This window comes from Colletotrichum navitas, assembly GCF_030913465.1.
Source record: "Colletotrichum navitas strain CBS 125086 chromosome Unknown LY79scaffold_93, whole genome shotgun sequence".
Lineage (NCBI taxonomy): Eukaryota > Fungi > Ascomycota > Sordariomycetes > Glomerellales > Glomerellaceae > Colletotrichum > Colletotrichum navitas.
In genome coordinates this window covers 1-12573 of record NW_026850639.1, presented here as the reverse complement: position 1 = coordinate 12573, position 12573 = coordinate 1, and the positions used below count along the sequence as shown (strand labels likewise).

At 50.9% G+C, this 12573-nt stretch overlaps 6 protein-coding genes across 6 annotated transcripts; 2 read left to right on the top strand and 4 right to left on the bottom strand.

Annotated features, from left to right (window-relative positions):
- The first annotated feature begins 573 nt into the window (after window positions 1-573).
- Window positions 574-2151, top strand: LY79DRAFT_412431 (short chain dehydrogenase). Its single transcript, XM_060553102.1, has 3 exons — window positions 574-832; window positions 971-1109; window positions 1312-2151. Exons 1-3 carry the CDS (start codon window positions 762-764, stop codon window positions 1963-1965), a joined length of 864 nt encoding a protein of 287 aa, XP_060408986.1. The 5' UTR covers window positions 574-761; the 3' UTR covers window positions 1966-2151.
- A 186-nt stretch (window positions 2152-2337) lies between these two features.
- LY79DRAFT_525838 (isocitrate lyase family protein) lies at window positions 2338-4205 on the bottom strand (the record flags this gene model as incomplete). The annotated part of the gene is made up of 2 exons (XM_060555777.1): window positions 2338-3731; window positions 3800-4205. The coding sequence occupies 2 exons, from the start codon at window positions 4203-4205 to the stop codon at window positions 2338-2340; spliced, it is 1800 nt and encodes a 599-aa protein (XP_060408985.1).
- Window positions 4206-5232: 1027 nt separating this feature from the next.
- LY79DRAFT_583678 (citrate synthase-like protein) lies at window positions 5233-6771 on the top strand (the record flags this gene model as incomplete). Its single annotated transcript, XM_060560347.1, has 3 exons — window positions 5233-5280; window positions 5346-6223; window positions 6276-6771. The coding sequence occupies 3 exons, from the start codon at window positions 5233-5235 to the stop codon at window positions 6769-6771; spliced, it is 1422 nt and encodes a 473-aa protein (XP_060408984.1).
- A 1925-nt stretch (window positions 6772-8696) lies between these two features.
- Window positions 8697-8997, bottom strand: LY79DRAFT_568640 (uncharacterized protein). Its single transcript, XM_060558981.1, has one exon. It carries the CDS (start codon window positions 8892-8894, stop codon window positions 8727-8729), a length of 168 nt encoding a protein of 55 aa, XP_060408983.1. The 5' UTR covers window positions 8895-8997; the 3' UTR covers window positions 8697-8726.
- A 633-nt stretch (window positions 8998-9630) lies between these two features.
- LY79DRAFT_583677 (uncharacterized protein) lies at window positions 9631-10628 on the bottom strand (the record flags this gene model as incomplete). The annotated part of the gene is made up of 2 exons (XM_060560346.1): window positions 9631-9710; window positions 10358-10628. 2 exons carry the CDS (start codon window positions 10626-10628, stop codon window positions 9631-9633), a joined length of 351 nt encoding a protein of 116 aa, XP_060408982.1.
- Window positions 10629-10713: 85 nt separating this feature from the next.
- LY79DRAFT_525875 (uncharacterized protein) lies at window positions 10714-12181 on the bottom strand (the record flags this gene model as incomplete). Its single annotated transcript, XM_060555780.1, has 5 exons — window positions 10714-10806; window positions 10901-10999; window positions 11072-11372; window positions 11535-11938; window positions 12038-12181. 5 exons carry the CDS (start codon window positions 12179-12181, stop codon window positions 10714-10716), a joined length of 1041 nt encoding a protein of 346 aa, XP_060408981.1.
- Between the last annotated feature and the right edge of the window lie 392 nt (window positions 12182-12573).

Below are 12573 nucleotides of genomic sequence, written 5' to 3'. Positions count from 1 at the left end.
TGTAGCTACAGCGGTTCTGGACCGCCCAGTATAGTTAAGCCGCCGGAAGGAGACCCCACGACGATCAGTTATCGATCCCGATCTCAAGGGACGTTCTGGAGTCTTGTCATGTATACGGAGGCAGCAAGGCCGGAGAGCTTGCTTGCCTACCCCACACGGCTCTGGCTGCCTGCACCTCGTCCACCCCTTGTCGCATATCTGAGCGAGATGGTGTTCCTGATACGCCGTTGTCGGATCTACCTTCCCAGTACAAGGCTCGAGCAGCTGGCTAATCGTGAGCTAGGAAGGGGGCTGGATAGCCATCCCGACCTGATGTGTCCGTACCGCGCTTGCGCGCTTTGTATCCAGTGCCTACTCCGTGTATGCAACTGCCTCTTCCCATGAGTAGCCCATCCAGTTGGTCCTAGTCCTTGGGAGGTGGTCGCCAGGGCGGCAAGACGAGGCCTGAACCCCAGATTTCCTTGACTCATCTCCTACCTGACGACTTTCTTCTGTCTCTCTTCGGCTCCATTCTACTAAACCAGCCCCATTGAGCCATTGCCTTTCTGATTCTTTAAACCCGTCGTCTCCGTCGTGCCGTCGTGTCTTCCTTCTCCCCTCCTTCCTTCTCCCACCAACAACTCGACTAGACAAACTTGACGCTTCCCCGACTACCCCCGCGACCCCCAAATTCGTCCGTTCGCCACATCGCGATTCACCACAAACAAAGAATTGCGATTGAACATCATAACTCGTGCAACACCCCCCAAATCTACAATTCAATGGGTTCTGTTCCTACCGAGATGGGCGGCAGACTGGCTGGCAAGAACGCCGTTATTACCGGCGCTGCTGGGTAAGCAAATATCTCCCCCCATGGCCACCGAATCGCCTTATCTCAACGCCGCATCGGGATGCGTCCCCAGTGGCAGAGCGCTCACCGGAAGACGACTTTCACAGGATGCGATAAGCTAACGTGCGATTTCTCTCTCAGTGGCATCGGGCTAGAAACCAGCATTCTCTTCGCCAAGGAGGGCGCCAGTGTCGTTATGGCCGATATCTCTGGTCCCGCGCTCGAGAAGGCCAAGGCCAAGGTGCTCTCGCTCATTCCGTCGGCGAGGGTTGAGACTAAGGTACGTCCACACTGCGAATGAGAAGCGTTGGAAGATTCCATTCCCGCCGCTCCGAAACCGCACTGTATCAACCGACCGACCGCACACATGCACACACCCAACTGCACAACTACCCCGCTATGCCCCGCCAAGTCCCATCATTTGCGGGCCCTTGACGCGTTGCTTGAAAACAGTTGTTCCTCGGGCTGACAGCATACAACAGATCACCGATGTTTCCAAGGAGGACCAGGTCAAAGCCCTCGTTGATTCGGTCGATTCCTGGGGTGGACTTGATATCATATTCAACAATGCTGGCATCATGCACGCTCGCGACGACGATGCTATCAACACACCCGAGGAGATTTGGGATCTGACCCAGAACATCAATGTCAAGGGTGTCTGGTTCGGCAGCAAACACGCCGTTCTCGCCCTGCGCCGCAATAAGAAGAAGAAGGGCTCCATCATCAACACGGCTTCTGTTGTCGCTCTCGTTGGCGCTGCTACCCCTCAGCTTGCCTACACGGCGTCCAAGGGCGCCGTCCTCGCCCTTACCCGTGAGCTCGCGATGGTGCACGCCCGCGAGGGTTATCGCTTCAACTCTCTCTGCCCCGCGCCCCTCAACACGCCGTTGTTGCAGGACTGGCTTGGTGATGACATCCCTAAGCGTTTGCGCCGCGAGATTCATTTTCCTACTGGTCGTTTCGGCGAGGCCATTGAACAGGCCCAGGCTGTCCTCTTCCTAGCAAGTGACGAATCGAGCTTCGTCAATGGTCACGACATGGTAGTCGACGGCGGTATGACCAAGGCCTACGTAACTCCCGAAGGTCCTGCGACGCCCGCACCCATTAACAACGCCAGTCGCACCAGCCTTGAGTAAGAGGCCGACGCGGCTTATCTGATTTCGGGTTCCTCGAAATTGTGAGATAATGGATTTGGAGTTTATGGCGCTGGGTAAGAGATTAGGCAATCGTCGATGGTCATGATGAAAGTGTGAATAGACTAAATTATTCAAAATGATGTTCTGCGGTTGCCTGCAAGACCACAGAGTAGTGGTTTTCCCTTTTCGTGAAGTCGTAGGCATCCGATTGGCATCTACATAGGAGAGGCGCAAGAAACGAAAAGGTAAAAGAGGGCTCGGAAGAGAAAGGGTAAAGCTCCTCCTAGAAAAAAAAAATAGAAAAGAAAAACCACAAACAACCGCGGAAACCCCACAACGCCGCCCAATGTACGTACTACTGTCAACGCCATTTCAATGGAACTGGCTCTCAGTGTTTCCCTCACCCATGCTCCTACTGCTTGAGCTACCGCTCTGGATCGTTCCCAAGATGCCGTCAATGTAACTTGCACCGCTCCATTTCTGGTGCGTCAAGACATCGCAGCCGCTCTCCTTCTCGCGTCTCTGCACAATGTTGACGTATGCCAGCATGCCGTCCTTCTTGAATTCCCGCGCGAGCTCGTGCGTGATGGTTGCATTCGAGTGGAGACCGGCCAAGGAGACGAGCTGCAGCACGAAGCCTTCTTTGGCAATGTCCCAGATGAAGCTCTTGAGGGTCTCGTCGGTAAAGCCGTGTGCCATCCAGTTGAAGGAAGGGCTGAGGTTGTAGACCAAACCTTTGCCTGGATATACCTCACGCACAGATCTGGCGAGCTTCGACGCGACCTCGACGTTAGGATCGCCCGTCTCTACCCAGAGGAGGTCCGCATACGGCCCAAAAGCAATGGCGCGCTTCGTTGCGGCGTCCATGCCGGCGCGGTAGTGGTAGAAACCCTCGCGAGTGCGGGGGACATCCCACGAGAAGTAGACCGGGATCGATGTGTGCTCGTTAGCGAGCTTGCGACGCTGGGCGATGCCGATGTCGCGGTTTGAGTGCACGGCTTCGAGGTACGCATCAACGTTTTCTTGGGGCACGCCCTCCTTGTGCATGTGTGCTACGGCGGCCTCGTCGAAGGTGACTAATTTCGTGTTCCTGACCCAATTTGCCTCGAAGGCGTCGATCTCGGAACCCGGGGCGCCCTTGGCCTCCATGGCCTGGATGGTCTCAGCAAGGGGTTCAAGGCTCGGGTCCGTGACGCCGAGTATGAACTCGTGGTCGCGCACATCTATGGCGCTACTGATGAGTTTTCCGCTCTCCGAGTCGGTGCGGGCAATAACGAGATTCTCGCAGCCCATAACGTCCCACTGGAAGCGGGCGGCGTTCAGGCGATTGATGTGCTCTCCAATGGGCACCAGGACCTTGCCCGCCAAGTGCCCGCACTTCTTCCCGCCGTGAAGCTGATCCTCAAAGTGCACCGCCGCAGCACCGTTCTCGGCAAACAGCTTGGCAAGCTTGAGGACGGCAGACAGGCCGCCGTGACCCGTATCGCCGTCGGCGATGATGGGCCGCAGGTAGTCAACGTATGGGGTCTTTGCGCGCTCCTCGGGCGTCAGCTTCCGGCGGGCGTCCCATTGTTTCCGGTCGTGCATTGATTGGGCTTTCGCGAGACGCTGGACCTGATTCGGGACAGTGTTGTAAGGATAATCGCCAAAATCCGGGGACACTTCGTTGGTGGAGGTAAGGAGGGAGGAGCAGGCCCAGCCCGAGATGTAGAGAACCTCTTGATGGGGTGCTTGCTGCGTCATTTGAACGGGGTCAATGGCGCCCACTGTAAGCAGCATGTCAGTTAGCATATGGTTGTTAACGGCGACGAGAGTTCAGGTGGGCCATCCGTACTTGTGTGAATCGGCTTCCCTTCAGCCCCCCTTTCCTTGACGAGATTGAAAAGCTTTCGCGCCATGACGGAACTGGGGTAGGCACAATGTTGCGAGCCGCGTTTAGACACGACATCGGCGGCGTTGTAAGGTCGTTTGATGCCGTAGTATCTGGACGACTGCCACCATGCCTCGACCTCTTTGATCTGTGCTTCGTATAGCTCGTCTTCGGCGACGCCAGCCTTTTTGGACTCAGGCAATAGTTGGAAGGCATCGCCTGAAGGGGAGCCAGAGGAGAATGGGTTTGCAGGGACCTGAGCCATTCTGGGTGTTGTTGAGACACGGCGCGCGAGGGTGGCCGGGGCCAATGGCGGTCTAGGGAGAGGAACTTTTCGGAAGACCGCACGCGCGGCAGCTCTTCTGTTCATGTTTCCTCGCGTGTGCAGCGGCTCTGGGCGTTAAGATAGAGAAATATCGACTTCTGAGAGATGACTGTGGATTTTCACATCATTTGTGGTGATGGGGAAAGTTGGAATGTCTAGGAAAAGAAATTAGAAATTAGTTCGTATCCCCGAGTGAACATACCTGGAACAGGCAAATCCGAGGCGGTGCTTTGCTACTCGGGGCAGGATATCCTACGTCCGGGATGCGTTGACTAGTCTTATATGTAGGTAACGTGGGAAACACGTCAGGCAACCATATGTGTATTGCAGTTCGGCGAGCGTCAGCCGGAGAAAGGGGACGATGAGCCTTGGTAAGAAGCGGCAAAGATGGGGTTGATGCCAGGCCGCACGTCCAAGAGGGTTAATCATTGGTCAATCCCCCGCAACCGCTCGTCCGTAGCACATTCGGCTTGCCTCGGCCCATCACTTTCCCCTCATTTTCCGCAGTACTAGCGACAGGGGTGCGAAGCACAGCAAAGGGCCAGTCACAGGGCTCAGATAGGTAGTCAGTCGATCCTGGAGCTCCGACCGCAGAGGGGCCGCCCATCAAACGTGGAGGAAAGCTGGGGTTCCCGTCCGGAACACCCCTCCGCCAACATGGGCACCTACCTGGAAAGGCTGCTGCTCACAGTGCCCGCCCAGAGGCGGACGGACTGCACAGGCGCTGGTTGACAACCCCTCAACTCGGGCCAAGTACCTAGGTAGGTAGGGCAAGGTCTGTTTGTCTCGGCCTACCTAGGTAGGTACCTAAGTAGGTAGGAACAGGTAGGCATAATAAAGCCTGTAGCAAACTACAAGCTTGGTCTCTTTCTCCTCCCTCTCTCTTCCGTCTCTATCCATACTCCTTCCCAAAACCTTCTCGCGTACGCAATATTCGCTCCATTGACCGGGAACCGTGCGATCAGTACTTGAGAACCTCGTTGGCGACATTTCTACAACCAAATTGATCTTGCTTATTGACGTCACTTGCCCAACTGCTAGCCCCTCCCTTAAGCTCCTCGGTCGACAAGTCATGATTTTGAACTTCGCCAGAAGCACGAGGGCTGTAGGAGCTCTGAGGGTACGTCGAGACTTGCGTTGAATATAATCTCTCCTAGAGAAAGCATTGAGACTGACTTGTGCCAGTCTCTAGCAGCTCGCTCTTCCTTCAATGCCCGCCAGTACTCTTCCTCGTCCGAGCCAGACCTCAAGACCACGCTCAAGAGTGTCATCCCAGCCAAGCGAGAACTCTTGAAGAAGGTCAAGGCACACTCCTCCAAGGTCATCGGCGAGGTCAAGATTGAGAATGCCATTGGTGGCATGCGTGGTCTTAAGGCCATGGTTTGGGAGGGTTCAGTCTTGGATGCCAACGAAGGTATTCGCTTCCACGGCAAGACAATCAAGGACTGCCAGAAGGAGCTGCCCAAGGGAAAGACGGGCACGGAAATGTTGCCGGAAGCTATGTTTTGGCTTCTGCTTACAGGCCAGGTCCCTTCCACGAACCAGGTTCGCCAGTTTTCCCGTGAGCTGGCTGAGCAAGCCCAACTGCCTCAGTTCGTCAACAAGCTGCTCGACGACTTTCCCAAAGACCTTCACCCAATGACCCAGTTTGCCATTGCCGTTTCTGCACTGAACTACACCTCCAAGTTTGCCAAGGCTTACGAGCAGGGTCTTAACAAGGCCGATTACTGGGAGCCTACCTTTGACGACTCTATCTCACTGTTGGCCAAGCTGCCCACCATTGCCGCTAAAATTTACCAGAACTCCTACCGGGGTGGTGGTCCTCTCCCGGCCGAGGCTGACATCGAACAGGATTGGTCCTACAATTTTGCTGCTATGCTTGGAAAGGGTGGCAAGGAGAATGAGAACTTCCAGGACCTTCTTAGACTCTACCTTGCTCTGCACGGCGACCACGAGGGAGGAAACGTCTCCGCTCACGCCACCCACTTGGTCGGAAGCGCACTGAGCGATCCCTTCCTCAGCTACAGTGCCGGGCTCCAGGGTCTGGCGGGGCCTCTCCACGGGTAGGATGATAAGCAGCAACCCGCGCGTCTTCGTGCGCTGACAAGATAATAGACTTGCTGCCCAGGAAGTGCTTCGATGGATCATTCAGATGAAGGACAACATCCCCGAGTCATACACTGATAAGGATGTGACAGACTATCTCTGGACTACGCTCAACTCGGGTAGAGTTGTGCCTGGGTACGGCCACGCCGTTCTACGCAAGCCCGATCCCCGTTTCGAAGCCCTGATGGACTACGCCGCCGCACGCCCGGAGATTGCCCAAGACCCTATCTTCCAACTCGTGCAGAAGAACAGCCGAATCGCTCCTGAGGTACTCAAGAAGCACGGCAAGACTAAGAACCCCTATCCCAATGTCGACTCCAGCTCCGGCGTTCTCTTCCATCACTACGGCTTCCACGAGACGCTGTACTACACCGCCACTTTTGGTGTCTCTCGTGGCTTGGGGCCCCTTGCTCAGCTCGTTTGGGACCGTGCCCTTGGCTTGCCCATCGAGCGACCCAAGAGCATCAACCTCGAAGGCCTCCTCAAGCAGGTTGAGAGCTCATAGATGGATTTTCAAGACACAGTGGATGGGGAAAATGCTAATCTAGCATCAAGTGCCATGTCGGAGTTTTAGATTTAGCCGGAGTTTCCCATGAAATACATTTATAAATAACTAAATCTACTTCAAAGACCTGCTCTTGCACTTTGGCCATCCATGAACATAGTGAATCACTCGATTGTTTGCGTTTATAGCCAGGATAGTGCCATAGCATCACCATATCCACGGTGACCCCCGTAAAACCTGATAGATGGGCCTCGTATTAGGCCTTGTAACCCAAGACAGCGTTCCCTCCGATGCCATTTAACTTGTGTTGCGTTGGGAAAACATTTAGGCGGGAAAGGCTGATCATTTGACCCTAAACTGTTATGCCTTTTGCCAACCACCGCTTGGCTTACTTCTAGTTTACACCAAGCGGTTGTTTGATTCTGTTTGTGGCTTGAGATACACTGAACTCTACATCAAATAGCTGGTATATGTATAATGTGTTAACCACTATCCAAGCGAACCACCTGACTATTCTCACATAAATTGGAGCGGGAAAGTAGACTGCGGCACTAGTGAGTAGGGTTTTTGATCATACGCGGAAATATGGCATGCTTTATCATTTGTTCCCAAAAAGAACATCATGTTTTAATAATTCATCTACTCGCGACTACTATATAGAACGTGTTCGACAAAATGATATACGCCCCCATGATGCTGAATATCCTGTTCAGTACTCCCATGAACAAATATGAATACCAGAAAAACTCACCACACATTCAAACGACAGCAGTAGACCAGGTTTACATTTCACAATCAAGTCCAGTCATCAGTATATGGGTTTTCATGTCCATTACTTGATTGTCATTTACCTCGCACGATCAATCTTTCTTCTTTCTTTGTTAATGTGGCCCCTTCTGGTATGGGTGACGCTCCAAAACCCAAGAAGATTTAGATCTTCAAGGCCAGCCTTTCGGGAAGAGACTGGCCCCAGGGTTCCGTTCCTACCAAATATCCTTCGAAGCCACGGTTATCACTTTTGACTTCGGTAAGTTTTAACCCTACATTAGATCTGTATTTTCTATATGCGAGAAATCAAAGAATTGTGCCCTGCACATGAGCCTGAAGTACCCAAGCGTTTTGAATATGCACTTGTGGGGAGCACGTACCACTGATATGTAAGTGGGCATCACTAGAACATTATACTCAACTTATTTATTTCCCCGGAAGGCTGGCGCCACTATTACCACTCAGATCTAAATCGGCAGATGTAGCATCTGGCCTAGTGGTCAGGTTTATATCAAAGTATGGTAAGCAGGTGGGCCGCAAAGGCATACTAAGAAGGAGTACCGTGGAAGCACTATGTATCAGCAATCAACAATCAATTATCAAAAGTTCTGAGACAAGTAACAGTTCCTTGTTCATTTTTATTTCCTTGTCATATTTCGAACATAGTTCAATCATAAGTATCACAGGCCGGCAACGACAGTATCCTCGGCCCCAATGCGGCTCACGAATTGTAACTTAAACATTATACTGGTGTCATAGTTCATAAAGTTTCAATATTCTCAGTGGGCCCTCTGTTCATAGCTTTTCTATTACAAAAGTGTCGTTTACTTGTGGGCTGCGTACAAAAATGTTCGCAAGTCATGGAACAGTCCGTGTATCAGCACGGGTTAATAGTCAATCATAAGTCAAACTCACATCAACCTTTATGTATAACTAGATATCGTGTACGCCTATGAAATACGGTGATATTGAAACTTTCGACAAAGCAGAAAATTCCCAAGTCAATGTAACAAGCTAAAGCGCCGTGACCAGAGGTGTCTATAACAAGAAGAAGGGTATGCTTTATTTATACTAAGTATCCTATGGTAAGCTGGTAACCATTGTCAGATGACTTAGCAAATTTCAAGCTTGATGTTCTTCGACGTAATCCACCAAGTCCCCAAAGGTCACCTGCTCGGTTGTTGATCTTAAATATCATTAGCGGCTGCCCTTACTCCCATTACCAGTCTTGTTAGACTTGACCTGGCGGCCGTTACGATCTCGTCATCATCTACATTAGGGAACTCTCGAAACAGTGCAATGTCCTCGAACCTCTCTGCCAAGTTTCCAACCCCCGCCACGTCCGGGTTTGTCATTGCAACATCAAGATAGACCACAACCGTAGCCTGTACATCTTCGTTGTCAATATTCACATCTGCCTCCTGATATGTTTCTGTGATGAACCGCAGCGTCTTTACATTTATGAAGAGAAGTAGTTGATTTTCCTAAGTCTAAGTACGAGAGAAATATTGCCAAGAAATACACTTCCTAATGTGGGTCTTATTGGTTGGAGGCGCCACTTCGTGGCGTCTCTAACTGGAACCAGCCACACGAAGCTGTCCCAGCTTCACGACAGTTTCAAAAGGTATTACGCGTCCTTGGGCATATCCTCGTGTCTCAAAGCCATTGTAAGCAGGCCCTTCGTGATTACTTCGGCAATACGATACGACTTTCGAAGGCCTTTATGGCCGTAGATACCGGCAAGAAAGTAAAAACGCTATTCGGGATCCTGAGTATCGCGCAGGACTTCATTGACCACATAGATTGGGGCGCTTTGCAAAAGTGTCACGATGCACTTATTCGATCACGGAAAGTCATAAGAAAAGGGCTTGACTACCTACGCTCTAGACTGCCGGGTCCGGGTCGTAGATATACGTGTCTCAATGGTGGATCCGGGCGGTGGATACCGGATTAATAGATGTTCCGGCTCCGGTCGGATCCCCACAAGGCTGCGTGATGTCGTGAAGGCATCGCGACAGAGTTGCAGCTATAGTAAACAACGAGGTGCTTGGGTTGGCTGACAGATGCGTTGAAAGCGGCGTCGGGGGAGGCTTAGGGCGCAGAAAAGGTCGTCAGCTGGGGACGCTCGTGTCCTGAAGAGCGAATGAAAGGCCTGAATATGTCAAGAAAAGCTACATGAAACCGTAAATTTGTGATCAAATCAGTCAAAAAGGGAGGGGGGAGGGGTGGGGGGTCATTTGAAGCTATGTAGAGTTATCCCTTTAGTTGCGAACGGATCCCACTAACCCCCGTGAGCGGTAGGGGCAAATCAGGCCACAACAATTAACGCCAAAAGCCAGTAGTTCTATGGTACTTCTATTTATATAGCATCTTGCCTATGCCATAGGTACCAACAATCTCTACCTAAAAGTACATCACAGTCTAAGTAGCCCTGCTAGGTCCTTCGTTAGGCTAGACTGTTGCGTATGATAAAGTTTTCTGGGCAGGCAGCAGCAAGGTCCCCCAGCAGGACCTCCACGTGAATAGTACTGTAAATAGAGGTATTTAAATCAGAAGACATCGTGATTTTAATAACAGTGATAGTGGTAATATTAAAATTAGTAGTGGTTGCTAACAAGATAACATTCTAAAACAATGTATCCGTATCGTTGGGTGTCTCCGAAAGTGAGGGACAAGAGTGGGGATGTATCCATCTAGGGGTTAGTGGGGTCCGTTCGCAACTAAAGGGATACTGGAAGAAAACCACGTAATGGAACCATCCTTAAGATCTGGTCAGAAGGTAGACATCCTATCCAGGCAAGAAGCTCGCGGTACTTACATTTAGCAAGGCTAAGTGAATCATGGTCAGGGAAGCGGTTTTGTCGATTCTTGTAACATTCCAGGATAACATCATGGATAATACACCAGAACTTGAATAATGCCGGGAACGTATGGCCCAAGTAGGAAGGTATGTTCTTTTTCGAAATATCATAACCGATGCTGTCCAGATAGCCAGAAATCATTCTGTACTCTGTTTCTACGGGCGCTGGATAGACGGGTGAATAGACAGTGTATTCGAGACCTGGTTGTTGATAAAACAGCGTAGTCATACTAACATGCATTAGCCAGATGTACGTGCTAGATTCTTCTATTAAAGAGTGAGGGATGGAGGGGACCGTTTTCATACTGGCTAGTTTAAAATGCCCCAGGCAGTGTATGGATTTGCTCGTTGTGTTTGTTCGTGGCCTGAGATGGCGCGACGCCGAATAAAACATGCTTGTGTCCATTCTAAGTGCAGTAGCAAAATATTTCAGCACGTAGTGGACATGCCATGGCTCAAATAAGCCAGACTCAATAGTTGGGCACTAGCGGCATTGAGTACAGTGACATTATCCCACTCTAGGAGCCAAAGCTTTTCTGCTTCTTGGTAGAATGTTTCGGTAAACTGAACTACTCTCTTGTTGATAGCAGTATGCATTTGCTATCGTTCGGTCATACTTATCAGTACAGTCCTTCTAATATGGCTGATCAGATAAGAATAATCTGGGCCCACATAGGCCCAACACATTGACGTATTGACGAGAAGCAGAGAGGGATGTGCGTGGCATCGACCAACGAGACCAGAAATAAAAGGATGAGGATTAAATACGCTTAAAAAGGGATTATAGGTGGTAGGATAGAGCCGAATGGCCCTTGCAGCATAGTCATGGAACATCGAGGTGTCAGTCCAGCAGTTGATTCTCAGGTCTTCGAGGCACTCGTCGCAGAGTAAAGGATCCGATTGCCTGCTTTCATCGAAAATCTCTTCCGAGGGAACGTCTACGCGAAGCCCATCGTTGGCTTGAAGAAGAACACTGGGCACTGACTTTATCGTAATGTCATTGTCAGGTATGAGTATCTTTTGTTGGCCATTCCATTCGTCCGATCGTGATCCGTTTAAGAGGTTAGCATGATCGCGCGATGTAGCGAGGAGGCTGGTATTCGGGATAGGACATACATACTGATAGTCAAAAGACTTCGATCGACGCAATTTCCTTGGCCCGAGAAGCTCGTCGTGTTCCAAAGTTGTTAGGAGAGCATGGCGAAGAGTAGGATGCGCGATAGGATTTCTGGCCATTAACTCAAATTCCAAAGGCGGCTGCATCGAGCGAATAGCGCAGGCTGCATCATTATTGGGAATCCGTTTGATTCCATTTTGGCCCTTCTTGATAATATTCAGAACAGAGTCAGGGTCGCCATTTGTCCGTAGGAGGCGCAAGATCTCAAAGGCCTGTGGCTCTGGAGCGGATCTCAATAGCTCAAGAACTTCATGAGAACCTCCGGATGACTGGCCGAGTCTGGGAGACTCCCTCTTTTCGACAAATGTACACTCGGTTGATCGTTTTCGGCACGCTGCGCAAATTGGGCGTATTCCATCACACTACGTCGGGGGCAAACTCTAGACGATCAGCAAATACAGCACTTTGGCGGAGAAATTGAGGAAAACAAGTGCATAAAAAGATTGTCCAATTGGACTCACGCGTGTTTTTCTACGCCGACATGGATTACAAGCAACATCTGTGCCAACCCGTTTTCTCTTTGAAGGATCTTCGCGGCGAGAGTCGAGAGGAAATCGATCACTACCGACTTCTGCTGGCAGCAGCGGAGCCAGCCTCTTCGGCATCGTCGTAAGATGCAGCTGCCCTAGATTTCGATCAACAAGGAAGATTAAGATGGCAACATACTAGCAGGCTATTCTAGGTCATTGGGGTGGAAGAAATGGCGAGGGGGGGAAATGCGAAATGGGCAGTTCTTGTGCTTAGAAGCAGACTGATCTCCGTAACGATGTTGATTGGTTCGGCTCTACATCCGCTCACGTGACTGTTAGTCCATCGGCCGTTCCATGGTCATGGCGAAAACAGTTCTTCTCAAGACGTAGGCTTCTCCAATTAGACAGCTGGAAGCAATTAAGATCTCGATCTGCTGCGTAATGCCCCAGCTTGCTACAAGGATATAGATTGCTTTTTCTGTATAGATATTCTACTAGTTTACAATTCCAAGAAACAGAAAGAGATA